This window comes from Ceratotherium simum, chromosome 20, assembly GCF_057802395.1.
Source record: "Ceratotherium simum simum isolate JZ-2026a chromosome 20, ASM5780239v1, whole genome shotgun sequence".
Lineage (NCBI taxonomy): Eukaryota > Metazoa > Chordata > Mammalia > Perissodactyla > Rhinocerotidae > Ceratotherium > Ceratotherium simum.
The window spans coordinates 56612706-56630351 of NC_141919.1; the positions used below are offsets into that span (position 1 = coordinate 56612706).

Here is a 17646-nt window from a genome sequence, read left to right on the forward strand (position 1 = left end):
AGATTGTGGTTGGTAGTTGTAAAAGCAAATTTTTACTTGCTGAATTGACCTAGTAGAGGTACCAAGTATTCTAAAAAGTACTGAAAGATTGTACTAAACTCCTCCTAAATCACAACTTTAACATTCTATTTAAAATGGAATGGCTCTGTGGACTGTATCCAAGTCAGTTTACTGGCTTTGATATTGTTTGAGATGTTGCCATGGCAGGAGAGAGGGACTGAGGTAGGGTGCAGGGGATCTCCATGAACAGTCTTTGCAGCTTCCAGTGAATCTACCATTATTTCAGAATAAAAGCATTAAAAAAGGGAGGATGGGTAAAAATGACACTCACCTGAGCCACAATAGACAGAATCCCTACCATAGCTATGAATGCTGCAATTTTAACAGATCCAAAACCTATGACCTGTGGAAATGCAAAGAAAATACTTTTGTAATACAGATATTATAAAAATAATAAGTGTTACATTCTATTAAAGCCATAGGAAAGAATAATTGAAGAAAGTTAATAAAACCTTAACAATGGCAAATTAAGGCAGTGCCGAAAGTTGAACCCATTTAATCAGTAATTTATATCTAAATATCATATAAGAAATCATTACAAGCAGACACAACTTTTTTTTTTTTTTTTTTTTGGTGAGGAAGATTGGCCCTGAGCTAACATTTGTTGCCAATCTCCCTCTTTTTGCTTGAGGAAGATTGTCCCTGAGCTAACATCTGTACCAATCTTCCTCTATTTTGTATGTGGGACACCACCACAGCATGGCTTGATGAGCAGTGTGTAGGTCTGTGCCTGGGTTCCAAACCCACAAAGCCGGGGCTACCAAAGCCGAGCGTGCGAACTTAACTACTACACCACCAGGCTGGCCCTTGATTTAACTTTTAAGGTAATATTTTCTATTATAGGTCTACCTATCGTTTCCTATCCCTCTCCATCCTCAATCCACCAAGAGACAAATATAACATTATCAAGCATTACAGAGAACATGAAGAAAATGATTTGACTTTTGATACTGCCAATACAGCATTTGCTCACTAGCAAAGTCAGTGGCTCTTAACTTTGGCTGCACATTAAAATCATGTGGGCAACAGAAAAGGGGAGAGGAGGTGGGAGGAGAGGGGGGCAATGAAATGCTAGAATCCACTTGAGACCAATTAAAGCAGATTCTCTGGGCCCAGGCATAGGTATATTTTAAAAAGCTTCCATGGTGATTCTAATGATCAGCCAAAGTTAGCTGGCAATGATTTCTAAGCCTCTTAACCTTAACAGTAGCTCTGAAATGCCTAAAACTTTTTAAGTTTTAAATATCAAGTTTTTAAAAAGTTAAATTATTTTAACCTCTATTGAAATTCTATAAAATTCAGAAAAAGGACTTTAAAAATTATTGTATATGTTCTTCTCATTTCATACTTCACTGTCTTGCTTCAAGTCACACAACTAGCTAATAAAAGAACTAGAGCTAGACTGGTTCCCAAATCAGTGCTGCTGACATTAACAATATTCTATTACTCTCTAATCAAATGCAATTTTTTCTAAAAAATGAGAACCTGAAATTGTAGCCTTAGGGATTATTTCTCAGCCTATATTTGTAAATATATATATATATATATATATATATATTTTAAATAGCTTTACTGAGGTAGAACTTAAATACCACACAATTTATCATAAGCGTGCAATTCAATGGTTAGTATATTCAGAGCTAGGCAACATCACCACAACCCATTTTACCAGATCTCATCACTCCTCAAGAAACATGGACCCTATTAGGAGTTCCATTCCTCTGTTTACCCCTCCGCCCATCAGTAATCTACTTCTCTCTACCAATTTGTTTATTCTGAGCATTTCATATAAATGGAATCATACAATATACGGGGTCCTGGCTTTTTTCACTTAGCATAATGTTTTCAAAGTCCACCTATGTTGTAGGATGTATCAGTGCTTCATTGCTTTTTATTGCTAAATAACAACATTCCACTGTATGGCTCTACCACATTTGTTGATCCATTTCATCAGTTGACAGACATTTGGGTTGTCTATACCTTTTGACTATTATGAATAATAATTTGTGTAAAAGTTTCTGTGTAGACATGTGTTTTCATTTCTCTTGGCTACATACCTAGGAATAGATTTGCTGGGAACCCTATGTTGAACACCTTGAGGAACTGCCAGACTCTTTTCCACAGTGGCTACACCATTTTACATTCCCACTGGCATGTATGAGAGTCTCCCATTTCTCCATATCCTTGTCTGTCTTTTTGATTATAGGTATCTTGGCAGCTGGGAAGTGGTACCTCACTGTTTTGAGTTGCATTTCTTTGATGGCTAATGATGTTAAGTATCTTTTCATGTGCTTATTGGCCGTTTATATATCTTCCTTGCAGAAATATCTATTCAAAATCCTTTGCCTATTTTTTCAGTTGGGTTGTCTTTTTATTGTTGAGTTTTACTACAAGTTCTTTATATATACTGGACACAAGTTCCTTATCATATATATGATTTGCAAATATCAAATGTAGTTTTAACTAAAATGTGTATGTTTGTTAACCTCTCTTAAAAGCAAGCACAAATACAAAATAACATCGAATGCTTCTGATTTTTTCTTTTTTTTTTTTTTTTTTTTTAAGATTTTATTTATTTTATTTTTCCCCCCAAAGCCCCAGTGGATAGTTGTGTGTCGTAGCTGCACATCCTTCTAGTTGCTGTATGTGGGACTCGGCCTCAGGATGAACGGAGAAGTGGTGCCTCGATGCGCACCCGGGATCCGAACCCGGGCCACCAGCATCGCAGTGCGCGCACTTAACCACCAAGCCACAGGGCCGACCCTGATTTTTTCTAATTGGTGGTGGTGGTGTCATAAGTACATCCATAGGAAAAAAAGGTAAAAAATGAAAATATTCACAGTTGTCTATTATCTGTGTGAGGGATAAGATATGATTTTTTCACTTTCTTCCTTGGGTTTTCCCATTTTTCCTATATTATTTTCTACATTAAATGCATACATAATTATGAATGCATATATAATTTTCTACATTAAATGCACTATCTCACCACTCTTCCCTCTAAATCTCCAGCATCCACCCACCAAAAATGAGCAAAACAGAAATAGAACTGCTTGAAAAAATGTTTTACCTATATGCCACCATATAAAATATTACAGTCTCATACTCTCAGGAAAACTGTGAGGATGGCAAATTTAACAAGTTTCATTTAAGAATATCTCCAAAAATACAAGAATTTATCTTGGGGGGAGGCTTGCCCTGCCAAAGTGGAGTAAACCATTAAGAGAAGGACTTCCAGTGAAATCCATAAAAGACCAAGGCAGGATTGCAATGCAAGGCAACTCAGGTCTCAGCAATCAAAACCTGAAACAACAGTTGGAAAAAGGAACATTTTTTTAAATTACCTTAAGTCAATTGCCTTTTGGGGGGACAAAGTAAAGAGTAAATTTTTAAAGAGGAAAAAATCAGAGGAGAGAAATATTATCTTGATTATCGCTTGTGAGCCACCTCAAAGTCTACAGTGGCGTTGAGTTATGGCCTACTGAAGATGGCTCTGCAAGCTGGCTGTGATTAGACTCAGGGCAGGGCATCTCTGAAATAAACTCTACCTCTCTGTGAAATTTAATGGATATTATTAAAGATTTAAAACATTACGCTAAATCCTGTTTCTGCTAATTCTCTTTCTGCATAACTCTCAAGGAAATTTTTTCTACAGTAAACATTTCACTATATTTTAAAACATCATTGCATTAAATGTCTCCTGACTACTAACTGTATGTCAGCACCTACATTTATAACTAGGAGCAAATTCACATTTTTTCCTCCACACTGTTTTCCCCAAAATACCTTTAGACAGACCCCAACTTTTGATTTTCCTCATGTTCAAAAGCTATCAGGCACCCACTACCCACCTGCCTGAGATAGAGGAAAAAACTTGAATACTGTCCAGCCTCAGGAAGGTATGAAAGGAACACGGTGATGCAGATTAGTAAGACAGTAGAATCTTTTCCAACTTTCTTCAGTGACTAGGAATAAGCAGAAAGAGAAAGACATAAAAAGCAAATAGCAACTAATGTCACTGATATTCTGTGATACTGGCTTCACTGTTTTCATGTATTAAGGTGGATAACAAAAGTTGAGGGGATTATAAAAGGAAGTGAACCTTAACATTAAATCTATCACCGTCTCCTATGGAAGTTCTAATTTCAGAGGTATGTAGTTCATATATTACAGGCCTTTCTTTTAAACACTTTCTTATCTCTGTTAACAATACTGGTTCACATCCTTCAACATCCTATGAACAGACCCTGAAAAACACTGCTCCAGAACCTTTTAAGAATATCTCATCTCTCTCTTTCATTCATAATATAACTCCTTTAAAGCCATAAACACTATGGGGTTTTCAGTACACACAAATTCGCTCTATTCTTTAAAATGTTAATATTCAAGTTGCTGGTAAAACTGGTAGACAAATAAGTATGCTCCAGCTGTGGGGTCAGTGACAACAAGATTCTCTGACTCGTAACAACTTTTTGAATGTTACAACCTTGTCCAAAAATCCTTCTTACATTCCTTTCCACACAGGATCGTTGAGGAGACCAAAAGGTGCATCGTTTCTAAGGAGTGGAGAGTGCTGCAGAGCATTCTAGTCATCATAACTGTAACATTAATATAACTAATAGCAAAAGCAGCTACTGTCTATCGAGACCTTGCTGCACACCAGACACTAGACCAGCTAATTTATATACATTCACTGTAACCCTCACAACAGCCCTGAAAAGGAAGCCACAGTCGTTCCCTTCACAGAGGAGTTTCCCTGTGTAACTTGATCACTACATGACAAGAAGGTGGGAGGCCTGACTGGCTCCCGGGTCCACGTTTGGTCTCCTTCTCCAAGAACCTCCTTTTGATGTCTGCCATCATGGCACAAACAGAATGGGCAGGGTCCCCAGATCATGGGGCTTTTTAGAAAAGAATTTCTAAGTTAGTTTTCCTATTATGTGTATTTTTCCTAAAAAGTAGATATGGGGTGAAAAAAGCAAAAATTGGATCTCTGGTTATTTTTTTTCTGGACATATTTTCTTCAAGAGCAACTGCAAACCAGATAAGGTGGGAGAAGGGGAGAGAGAAGATTCTTCTCTCAGTACTTTTTTTAGTTGTTAATGGGATCTCCCCCATACCAAAAAATGAATTATGGAAAACAAATAATCCATTCAATCTGCAAAATATAAGTTCAAAGCCTCTGGTCAAAGTGGATGTACATTAAGAATATAGAAAATAACTACTTTAGTCAAACCAAATGCATTTATCCTTTCTGAATTTAAGTGAATGAAAACGGCCACTTCAAATGGCCACCTTCACCTATTTTGTCAAAAAAGGGATGAAAACAACCACGCAAAAAGAAAAAAAAAAGACCAACTTCTTTCCCAAACCCTCATCAGGGATTAACTGGACATTTTTTCTCTCTTCCCTTATGATAACCACATGCTTGACTTAAGAAGTATCAATTCTATATATGCCTTGGTACACAGACTACCTCAGTCTCTTACTTGCGATTAAATTTTTTCTATTTTTCTGGAGAAAGAAATGGATCACCAATTTCTGGGATGCTTGAAATGTTCTTTTGTTTGCATGGCTTAGAAAGACATTTAGGAAAGTAAATGTTTTGTTTTTATTTACCGCAAAAGGGTCTGCTTGTTTCCAAGAAATCTGAGCTCCCCAGGAGAAGGGTCTCATTTTCTCTGGCAAAGATTCTGGAACAGCCAAGAAGATGAAGCAGATGTCCAGAAGAGCCACCACTGTGGCCACTAGCACAACGAGGCTGTCTCCATAATTGGCTGAGAGGTATGCTCCAATGGCTGGGCTGCTGACCAGACTGGCTGCAAAGGTGGCCGAGACCTGTGGGAAAGCACACTCTCATCGATCGAGGGTCCCATCTGCTGCAGGTGCACACCTATGTTCCCGTTCTCACCCAGAATCCCACAGGTGCATACCTACCACCATCCTTCCCTGGCTTTAAAGAAGACAAAAAAGAGTGTTGCACATAAATTTTAAGAATGAAAGAATTAAAATAATTTTGTCTTGGGGGCCGGCCCAGTGGCACAGCAGTTAAGTGCGTGCGCTCAGCTTGGGCGGCCCAGGGTTTGCAGGTTTGGATCCTGGGCACGGACCAATGCCCCGCTTGTCAAGCCATGCTGTGGTGACGTCCCATATAAAGTAGAGGAAGATGGGCACGGATGTTAGTCCAGGGCCAATCTACCTCAGCAAAAAGAGGAGGATTAGCATTGGATGTTAACTCAGGACTGATCTTCCTCACACACACACAAAAATAATAATAATAATTTTGTTTTAAGAATTTGTTCACAAACTATTAACTAATTGGGGATATCATGGAAAGCTACAAGAGTAAAAAATAATGATCTCATTAGAAATAAAAATTATGAAAACCTTCCCCATAAATAAAACATACACACTTTAGTCTTCTTTAATTGGGGAAGGGTGATATGAGGAGAAAGGTATGAAAAAACTTCCTGCAGAGCTAATGATAAAATCTACAAATCCCTCAGAGACCGTGCTTGATTTCATCTTCTAAAAACATGCACTGTTTCACCCTTTTATTATTTGGTGACCATTTCATTAGCACTGAGAAGGGGAAAAAAATCGCTGATATTCTTAGAAAGACAAAAAGCTATAACAACAACAAAAAACCCAAAAAGATTTGTTGAGAGAGAGGTAAAAGTTTTTTAACTAGAGAGATCCCTGAGCTGGATTTCTGTCACGCTGTCACCTCCAACCTCCTCCATCTAATAACAGAGACCACAGAGCCAACTGATCACACTTGCAACTTGAATCTAGGGTTCCCAGGTGCTAGGGAAGCACCGTTGCAGGGTCCTCTGGTGCCAACACTAACAATCTCATATCTGCTCAAAATGGGTCATTCATTCATAAAAGAGTTTTCCATGATCTTAATCCTCACCACACTTTTGCATGTAAATTGAGAAGATACTCTATTACTCAATGTACAAATAAAGAAACAGCAATAGAAAGTTAAACAATTGTCTTAAGTTCACATAGATGAGCAAGAACTCGAAGCCATTTTCCAATCTCTCAAATTAATCTTTCTAACGAAAAGGTACCGTAAGACTTATAGCTGTTAAATTTCAGCTGAAATTGCTTTTTATAGAATCTAAAGATCATGGAGTATACAGAAGAAAACACTTAATCATTTATTTCATTATTCGTCAAAAAGACATTTTTAATTCTATCATAACTGTCTTCTAACCAACTAGACATTTCCTAAGCTACAGATTGTTCAATAACTCAAAATGTGGTCATTAAGAACAATGGAATTAAATTATTATCTATATAACAACAGTTTAATATATAAGAATACATTTGATACATGAGTTTTGAATAAAAATGACTGCCTTTTACTAAGCACTGCCCCCCTAGATTTAGAGACGATACAGTAGCTACTTCAGATGTAAAGGAGGAAAAAGAATGATTGAATACAAAATTAATGCTCATTAATAAATGATGTACTCCAAACTGTGGTACTTAAATTCATCTTTCCCATCCATGTGATGCACCCTGCAACACTGCTCTGAGGAAGAAGTGCTCTATTTTCTGGTATTTCCATAGTTTAAATATTTGTAAACTGCCATGGAGAAAACCTGAAATTAGCAAAGGCAGAAATCTTGTTGAGAATTTTTCCTTTAAATCTTGCAAAACAGACGAAGAAACGAGCATTACTATTTACAAGTCTACGTATGAAGAGCCAACAGCCTCACAGAACTGACTTAGATGGCACAGCAGGGCAGATGCTCTCAGAGACAGAGGAGCAGGCCCACACCCTCCTCCTAACACAGCTCAATTCGATTAGGTCCCTCAGTGCTCAGGATTCCCTCCTTCCATCCTTCCTCTACTACTGCCCACCTACAACACTCTAGTCTTCCTCCCTCCATTCCCTGAGTAGCAGACGGAAGCAGGTATAGCATCTGGAGATCAATTTAGTTTCTTCAAGTATGCAAAAAGTAAATTATTATATATATATAGCAACAGTGAAAAACAATAGGAATTTAGTGGGAAAAATCTCTGCTATTAAACTATACTACAGTGAATATTCTCGGAGCCAATTTAGTCATGTGGAACAGGGAAATAAAAATATCTCGGATCTATGACCCCATAAAATTCTATGCAAAGTGTGTCTTTTCTTAAAACTTAGAGGAGCCTACTTGCTTAGTTTGTATATTTATCTAAATCCCTCTTTCACTTAACACTCAATATGACTCTGGTGAATAGACCTAAAGGATGACTTTACCACAACAATCACTCAATGAGCGTTAACTTACTTAATATGACTATTCATTGCTGTGTCCCTGAAAGAATTACCACTTTCTTGGTTTACTGGAGGAGTTTCAGTAAGGAAGGTGTACTTATTTTATATATTCTTTAACAGATCTCAAAAACGCTCCTTAGAACCTCAGCTAAACTTGATTGACAATCCTGTAATTAATTGGCAAATAAATCCTCCCATATTTGTAAGATACGTAGCCTGCAAGCTTTTTTTTTTTTTTTTTTTTTAGTTCTGTCACTTAAACATCTGACACGTAGGGGTAAATGTTAAGATTAGTCACTGGCCAAGATCCTAAGTCCCATGACCAAGTCCAGGCAGCCTTACCTACTGGCTGAGAGCACACTTCAGCTGGGCACTCCTCTCAATAACTTCTCTCAGCACCCCTATGAGCAGGCATTATCATAACTGACATTTTACAGATGAAGAATTGAGCTAGAGAGGTGGAGTCACTTTGGTTCCAGAACTCTCTCTCTGAAATCTTTCCTTACAGCACTACTGCTCAGCACAACAGCTTTGAGAATGTTTTTTCTGCTGAAAGCAAGGAACTAAAATCTAATAAAATTGGAGGGGACATGGGTATCTTTTCTTTTTTCCTTTTTTCTCCCCAAAGCTCCAATGGACAGTTGTATGTCATAGTTGTCCATCCTTCTAGTTGCCACGCTGCCTCAGCATGGCTTGATGAGCGGTGTGTAGGTCCGAGCCCAGGATCCGAACCAGCGAACACCAGGCCGCCGAAGCAGAGCGCACAAACTTAACCGCTATGCCACCAGGCTGGCCCCTCTTATGGGTATCTTTATGGGTACTTCCCGCCACGAGAGAGAAGCTGCACAAGTATGATAAACGAGGCTTTTGGCACCCCTCAACTCTCTGCTGACCACCTCTTGAGAGTCTTCCTTGAACACCCTGCCTCCTTTGAAGCCTTCCTCTCAGGTTCTCTCTCTGTCCTCCACAGCACTCTGGAGACGCCCCTGTTTTAGGACAGGGCATGAGAGACATTCAGGGAAGGAGAGCAAAAGGGAGGGAGGAAAGAGCAGGTAGTAGCTAGAGGGGAACTGGGGTTGAAGGAGAAGTTTTTAAACTACTGCTGTCTAAAGTCAACAAAGTAAAAACTGCCATTGTGTTCTGTGGAAAAGCAGTAACTGACTTATATATCCATCATTGATTCGTGCCAATATTCATTCATTCAGTCAACAGTGAATAATTACTTACTGTCTTCCAGGAAGTGGGATGTAAAAGAATGAGGAAGACTCAGGAAAGGAGACAAGTAACCCTGGTTTCTGGCATCCAATCCCCCTCCAACCTATTCAACAGTCCAGCCAGATCATTTTCCTTCTTCCATCTTCTTATTGTAAACATTACCAAACACAGGAAAGTTGAGAGAAAAGCACAATGCAGAGAGGGGGAGCAGAATACACCACCCCAGAATGTGCCACTTTGGCATGTGGATTGTTTTGAGCTGAAGGCAATTAAGACCCAGCAGACTCAAGAAAAGCTTTTTATCTCTCCCTTAACAGCCTAAAAGAATTTAGAGAGGGCACCTATACCAGGAAGAGAGCTATTACCAGAGATAACTTTTTTATATCAAAAAGACATCTGCAAGGCATGGCAAACATTTGTTTACCAGACATTTGCTCTTCTTATCTCCCTGTGAATTCTCTTTCTCCCCTTTGAAGCCCCAGACCCCTACCCTCTTCTTAGCTCAGGATGGTATCCTGACTGCCTTTGAGTCTCTCATGTCTTTGTGGGGTTCCTGTATGTACAAAATTAAATGTTTTTCTCCTGTTAATGTCTTGTATCAATTTTTAGGCCAGCCAAAGAACGCAGAAGGGAAGAAGAGAAAATTTTTCCCTTCAATAAGACCTTCATGCCCCAACAGGTTCATGCATTGAACACATGCTCACATGCTATCTTTTCCCCTGCAACCACTTGAATAGCTCTCAGAGTTGTGGCACTCTGACTTAAAGGGCTTCAGCCTGCCATCTTCTACAGGTCTTTCTTCTACATAACCACAATGCCATTATTATGCCTAGGAAAATCAGAAATGATTGTCTAATACTCAATTATCCAAAAAAAGGTCTCCTATAACTTTTGTTATGCATTCAACAATTATATGCTGATGAATGAACGCAGTCCTTTTTTTTTGCAGTACCATGTCCCAAATAAGTGGCTGAGACAAACAACCAGCAATGCAGTAACAATGGATTAACATGGCTGAAGCTGACATCTCTGCAATTCAAAATTAGGTACAGAGAGACTTCTGATCTTAGCACCTGTTTACTGTTTATGGTTTCTCATGAGATCAGCTAATAAGATGCAAATCAAATCAACTTTTTAAAAAACTTTGCAACTGACAACTCACACATTCCTGCCAATCTTCCAACCCTAAAACCAGAGAATAAATTACTAACAATTTCTACGATATTTTTAACCTTTTGTAAGTCTCCCTTTTTATTTCAATTACTTTAGATTTTCTTTTATAAGTCAATATTTACAACTTATTTTACATCTCACTTTCCTGTGAATTTTTAATAGAAGGTTAATTATTTCTCTGGTTAAAAAACAACCTATTATCTTACCCATCCATAAGCAGTACTTCGTTCGTGTTCCTGAGTGACATCAGCTACGTAGGCAAATATCACAGAGAATGTGACTGAGAAGACTCCAGACACAGAAATCATAGCAAAATACCACCTATAAAAAGATTATTTTAATTACCCAGGAGCAAAGTAGTGTGTGTATACTTTTATAACCAGAGCCAAAGATACCATGTGAAGATTAAACCAAGAAATAAAAAAATATACATGTATATGTAATTTAAAGACATAAAGGACAGCTAATAAAATTATAATCAAAGATGGGGAGGAAGAAGTAGAAACCTATTAATTTTGCCATTGCTCAAAGGGTGTCAATTAAGTTATAGTTTTAAAGGTAGCCAAGAGAAGAGAAATAAAAACTTTCTAAATTTCCTAGCTTTAGCTAATAAAAAGACATGTACAGAAAATGACTTTTAAATGGCTACACAAAAACATAACAAAAAATATTAACATCATTAAGACCAAAAATTTCTACTGTATGCATAGATGCTTTAAAAAAATTTAGTTAAAATACTAGCAAACAGAAGCTTACAGAACAAAAAGTAGAGTTTATCCCAGGATATAAAGATGTTTCACTATTAGAAAATCTATTACTATAATTCATCATAGTAAGAGATCTAAGGAGAAAAATCAAATGATCTCTATTGATGCAAAATGGCATCCAATAAAATTTGACATCCAATCTTGATTTAAAAAAAGAAAATTTATGGATAAACTGAGTATTTTTCAATCCAAAAGCTAGCTTAACACTTAATGATGAAACTACAACATTTCCTTTATACACACCATCATCATTTTTATTTAACATTATTCGCCAATACAAGTAGCAAATGCAGCAGCATGAATACTGGAAGGGAAGAGGTAAAATCACTTAAAGATCTAAAGAAAAACATTTTCAGGTATTGAGAGGACATTTAAAAAGCCCTAATTCATTGGAAAAGCATGACTTGTTCTTAGAAAGACTCAATACCAAAAAGTATTTTATAAAAATTCATCATATGGTAGAAAATAAAATGATCCATTATGGGTATCCCACAAATTTAGAATGTCACAAATGTTGACATAAAATTCCTATCAGATAATCAAATGAGGATATTTTCATATGAGCCAAAAAAAGAAAATCTACTATTTGCATTAAAAAATCAAAAACAGAAACAAAAACAATCCCTTTCATTCTAAGGTGTGTTCTTCACATAGGAAGAGCATCTCAGCAACAGGAATTTTGGCCAAAATATCATCCTCCGAACTACAGAAAAATAACTAAGTTACAGCTCAGGTGCAAATTCCAAACCATCTGTGGTAACTAAATAGACTTGGTTCCACGCTAAATATTCTCTCCCTATTTATCATGAAGAAATGAGATCAAACTAAAATTCATATCATGATTTAGAATAGGCTATTGGTCTTACTATAGTATACACAAAAGTGACTCCTGCCTACTGATATAAACTGTGCTCCTGTCAGCACCCTAGAGCAATGAGCTGACAAAAGCAGCACATTTGCAAAATGAGCTGAGCCACAGCTGTGAGCACAGGGATCAAGGATCGTCAGCCCCGTCCTGGGAGCCAATCTTGTAACTGACCTCACGGCAACGGCAGTTGCTCTTAGAGACATCTTTTATTTCTATTTCTTCACGTAAGTAACTTATCTTAGACTTTAATGTCTTCGTTTCTGCATTTATAAAATGGGCATAATGACAACTGCCCAAACTGGCTTTCAGTATTACCAAAGAGATCAAATGAAAACACAGGTACAACTGCTTTGAAATGGTTAAGAAGTGCTCTGCAGAGGTATTTTAAACATGTGACTCAAAACAGACAGTTCATGATGGTGGAGGGCCAAGCCACTCACCACGGGCTGATCCTCATCAGTGGAATTGGGAAGCAGGTGAAAAAGACGGTCCCGAGGAGAAAGGGCTTCCTCCCCCATGCATCAGATAGAGCGCCTATGAGCGGGGCACTCAGAAAAGAGAGCAGGCCCTGGAGAAGAAAACAGAAGCGAAGGTCAGATTTATAATTATTTGCAATTTTTATTTTCTAAATGCCTCAATTCACTTTATTGGCCCCCAAACAGAATAATAACAGAAAGAGATAATGCAACTTGAACAACAGAATTGAGGCTAAGGGGAAGCAAGAAACACACCACCAAACATACGCAAAGGAAGTACAGAAACTCACATTTACTTTACTACTTCCTCACTATTTGCCAGTCACTCTGCTGGCACTTTCTTATCAACTCCCTGTTTGACCTCAGGGCTCTCTGAAGCGGCCACAGGCCTGCCCCTCAGACCCTGCTGGTGCCATAGTCATCATTTCACATGCTCTGTCTGTAGACACAGCCACCACCCCCTACAATGAAGACAGCTTTCCAATCTCTTCTGAGCTCTGTACCTACAGCCAAATGGACTCTCTACTTGGACATTTAACATGCACACAGTTTCCTGTAAACCTGACCACATGCCCGTACCTCCCACCTTGGCTAAGAAGCCATCCAAAGCTTTTCCCTCCACTCCTCCACTCCCCAAGGCGATTTTTCAGACCAGTCTCTCTTAATGACTTCTCTCTATCTATCTGCTGCTGTGACACACTTCCGCATTTCTTGCCTGGATTAAAATAAAACCGTCTCCTCACTGGTCCCTAACCCTGGTCCTCCCTTCCTCTGATATGTCCTCCACATATCCCCAAGAATAACCTTGATGAGCTGCCAACCTTAGCTCTTTGATCCCTTCTTTAAAACCTTGCAATGGTCTCCACTGTGCAGTTTAAATTCTTGAGCAGGTATTTATGGGTGAAATAATGAGTGTCTAAACTTTGCTTTTAAACACTACAAATAAAAACAAGTGGGGGAAAACCAGGATAGCTGAGACAGGAGCGGGAAAATCTTGACAAATAATGAAACTGGGTGATGAGTACAGGGGTGTTAATGATGTTTTCTCTACTTCTGTGTATTTGAATTTTCATGATATGTTTAAAAAATTCCTCAGCATAGGATAGAAATAGGACCCTCCAAAATCTGGCACCTAACTCACATCCTACACTTTGGCTATCTGCAATACTTCTTAGTTTTCTGAACATACCATTTTCCTTTGTGCCAATGGGCCTTTTCACAGGCCCTGGCTGTGCCTGCATGCACTTCCCACACTTGGGCCTCATAAACTACTAGTCATTCTTCACAGCTCCAGGCGAGGAGCACCTCCTCCTCTATCTATTCTCTTAGCTACTCAAGCAGAACTGATCACACCATTTTTGGGGGGTTGCAAAACAAACTCCCCTACACCTGGTACATATCTCTTCCATTGTAACATTCTATTACAACTACTTGTTATTTGGATTAGAAATTGAAATTAAGGTACAAGATAATTTGTTTTCATCTCTGTACTCTTGGTGCCATCACAGGGCTTGGTAAATAAGGACTTTCAAAGAGGTTTGGTGAATTGAATAAAACCTTTCAGAGGAAATCAACTCACAGTAGTTTCCAAGGTCACACAGCTGGGAAGAAAAGGAATAGGATTCCAATCCCCTACCAGCTACCAGTAAACCCAGAAGCCAGGAGACAGGTAAACTGATGTGAGGGGAGGTGAGAGGAAGATTCAAGGGAGGGCAGGTAGGCCGAGGAGAAAAGCTTTTTGGCTCCTCTGAAATAGAATATTAATCCACGCCCAGGGATCAAACCTTGTGATTTCTAAGCCACAGAGGATTCCAGGGCATTTGGTAATAGATGAAGTATTAGATGATTTCCTTCAACTGGGATCAAAATGACTGCCAAAGCAGGGCTCAAATTCAGGACTTGTAATGATCAGCTTCAAGAATTTTCTTCATGAAAAGAACATCTTTTATGTTGCTTCAAAATTCTCTAAAAACATCAAATTCTGAGCACCTGGGTAGAGTAGAACTGGTCAAGAAAAGTATGTAAAGAAATTCAAGAGGACAAGGCAGTAGAAATAACAACCATCACAAAAACAGTAACTCTTTAAACACAAAGAACCCTGGGAAAGTTTTTGGACAGTTCAGATTTCAAACAATGCTTTAAAATATGGAATTTATGCCATTTTTAAACAAAGGATATGGGAAGGCCAAACATTCAAGTTATATTTAAAATAATGCAGTTTTTACAGAAAAATGATATTGTCTTCTAGATTATGGATTTAAATTGTAATTTTTTTTTTTTTTTTTTTTAAAGATTTTATTTATTCAGTTTTTCCCCCCCAAAGCCCCAGTAGATAGTTGTATGTCATAGGTTCACATCCTTCTAGTTGCTGTACGTGGGACTCGGCCTCACGTTGGACGGAGAAGTGGTGCCTCGGGGCGCTCCCGGGATCCGAACCCGGGCCGCCAGCATCAGAGCGCGCACACTCAACCGCTAAGCCACGGAGCCGGCCCTTAAATTGTAATTTAATCAGTGGAATTGAAAGGAAAAAAAAAAAAAAAGACGGAGTCTCTCATGTTAAGACACTAAAATGGAACCAAGCAGCCATGACGGAGAGGAGCAAATTTCTCCTTCAGGATGAACTCTTGAACTCATCAAAAGCCTGAAATGCATCTGCAAGTCTTCTCTAGGAAGATAAGATTATCAGGAAAGAGACCTCAGTCCTGTCAAGGTCATCTTCTACAGTTCTAAGTTTTAATGGATTGTTTCAACCAACCCACCACATGACTACCTTGCATCTGGAATTTGTTAAAAGATATTCCTTTCTGTTTTTTTTCTTTGTCTTTGTTAGCCATGACTATAAAACCTTCCTTCTCCCTTCAGAATACAATTCAAGTTCATTTTCAGAGAGATTCATGGAATGACCTGTGACACTTCAGAATACAGAATACAAGTTTCTGATGAACTTTCAAATCATAAAACTGAACTGGATTTAAAGAAATCTTCTCTCTTAAGCTATTAAAAATTTGGTAAGATATAGCTTCGTGAAGAAAGATGAAACATCTACTTTTTCTCCCTACCTGATCCCTCTAGAATTCAGAAACTCTCACTGGGTATTCTTATCTTCATTTATGTAACTAATCAGGCCAAGTTTTTAACATAAACAAATTAGTTTTACTGTGATAATCTTTGACAAAAAATAAGGGTAATTGTGGAGAGAAAAATTATGTTGCACCTTTGTAGATGTTGGATTCTAGTTCCATTAATTGCCTTTGACGTTTGGTTACATATCCATAGATTGGACTCCTCTGGCCTGAGGTATTGCCTTTGGTCTCACCATCTGCTCGCAGTGCCCTCTTTGGAAAACATGAACTAACCCCACATGGGATAGTCACCAGCAGATCAGTGTCTGCTGGTACAAAACATTCTGCTGATCCCATGTTGTCTTTCGCTAGTATGACCAGCTACTATAAGTCTCTATGTCTTATACTCAAGCCTATCATGAATAGGATAAAGAAGCTTTCCTGGGTTCCAATTTAAAGGACCCTGTTGGTCACAGTCTATAGCCTGGTAACTGGGCATTCTTGAAGTGACATTGGAAGACAGGCCTTGAGCCCCACTGGAAAGGACCTTACCAAGTGCTCCTACCACTGACACAGCTGCAGAACTAGTGGGCATTTAAACTTTGAGATACATCTCACAGGGAAGGAAGTCTCCACCTGACATCCAGTCCTCTACAAACACTGGAGACCTCCAAATCAAACTGACTAGGAAGGAAGCTGCTAACATCTGAAGCAGACAGCTGTCCCAAGGCCCTAGACCAGACCTGTATACCTACTTCTACAACTATTCTAATATTACCATTGTCATATTGTTCAAATGTCATTTAAGATTTTTCTGTTTTTCCAAATCTATGTCTGAATGGGCCCCTGATAGCAATATCTTTTTACAACAGGCTTATTCCTTCACTACACATAAAAATCAGTTTAACTGTTGGATATGTGGGACAAACCTCTGGCCCTGGCTTCCACTTGGGTGGTTAGGATGTTGCACCCTAGCTTTCCCTTGGATGCAAGGAAGGGTTTGCCTTAAATTAATGACTGCTGCTAATCTCCCTTTCTTCAAAGCCAGACAGACTTGTGCAGTTTTTCACTGGTATGATCACCTAGCTGCCATATTTGTTCCTTCTGTAGGATTAGAAGATGTCATATTGCAAATAGCAGCCCTGACTAAGGTCACCCAACAAGCCCTTAATGTATTAAACACTGAAATGTCTTTAATGAGACACGCTATCCTTTAAATAGAATGGCCCTAGACATTATAACTGCATCAGAAGGTAGTACATGTGCAATCACTGCATCAGAAGGTAGTACATGTGCAATCACTCAAACTGAATGTTGTGTTTTTATACCTGATGAATCTTCCAATATGTCATCTCCACTAAATCACATGGAGGAAAAAAAAAGTAAATGACCTTAGCAATCCTACACCTAATCTGAATGATTTATTTAGTTGGCTTCCTATAGAGATCAGCACATTTCTGCGGTCCAGATTACAATTCCTAATTCTATTACTCCTTGGAAGCTCTGTATTGATCATGATATTTAAACTAACCAGTTTTCTTTACTCAGTGTTGTAAAACCAGCATTCAGGCTAAAGTGATGGTCTTACAACGACTAGACCCAATAGACAGACTTGATTCCCCAACTTCAACATCTCTGCAAGATGCCCTCATCAACGTACAGACACATCCTCATGAATTTGGCCTTCCCTCATCTTGTCTGCCTTGTTGCTCAAATGTGGCCTTGCCTAACGATAAATAAGAGACTA

At 38.5% G+C, this 17646-nt stretch overlaps 1 protein-coding gene across 2 annotated transcripts in view; it reads right to left on the reverse strand.

Moving 5' to 3' along the window:
- Positions 1-17646, reverse strand: part of SLC71A2 (solute carrier family 71 member 2) — a 76559-nt gene that overhangs the window by 8013 nt on the left and 50900 nt on the right. The window contains exons 1-6 of one of the 2 annotated variants that reach the window (XM_087444838.1): positions 14622-14806; positions 12802-12929; positions 10933-11047; positions 5680-5898; positions 3912-4025; positions 332-403 (exon numbers count right to left, since the gene is read on the reverse strand). In XM_087444838.1, coding sequence (XP_087300964.1) covers positions 332-403; positions 3912-4025; positions 5680-5898; positions 10933-11047; positions 12802-12929; positions 14622-14657 — 684 coding nt within the window. In that variant the 5' untranslated portion in view covers positions 14658-14806. Of the gene's footprint in view, positions 1-331; positions 404-3911; positions 4026-5679; positions 5899-10932; positions 11048-12801; positions 12930-14621; positions 14807-17646 lie in introns of those variants that run through there. The other variant, XM_004442718.3, reaches the window with a different exon arrangement.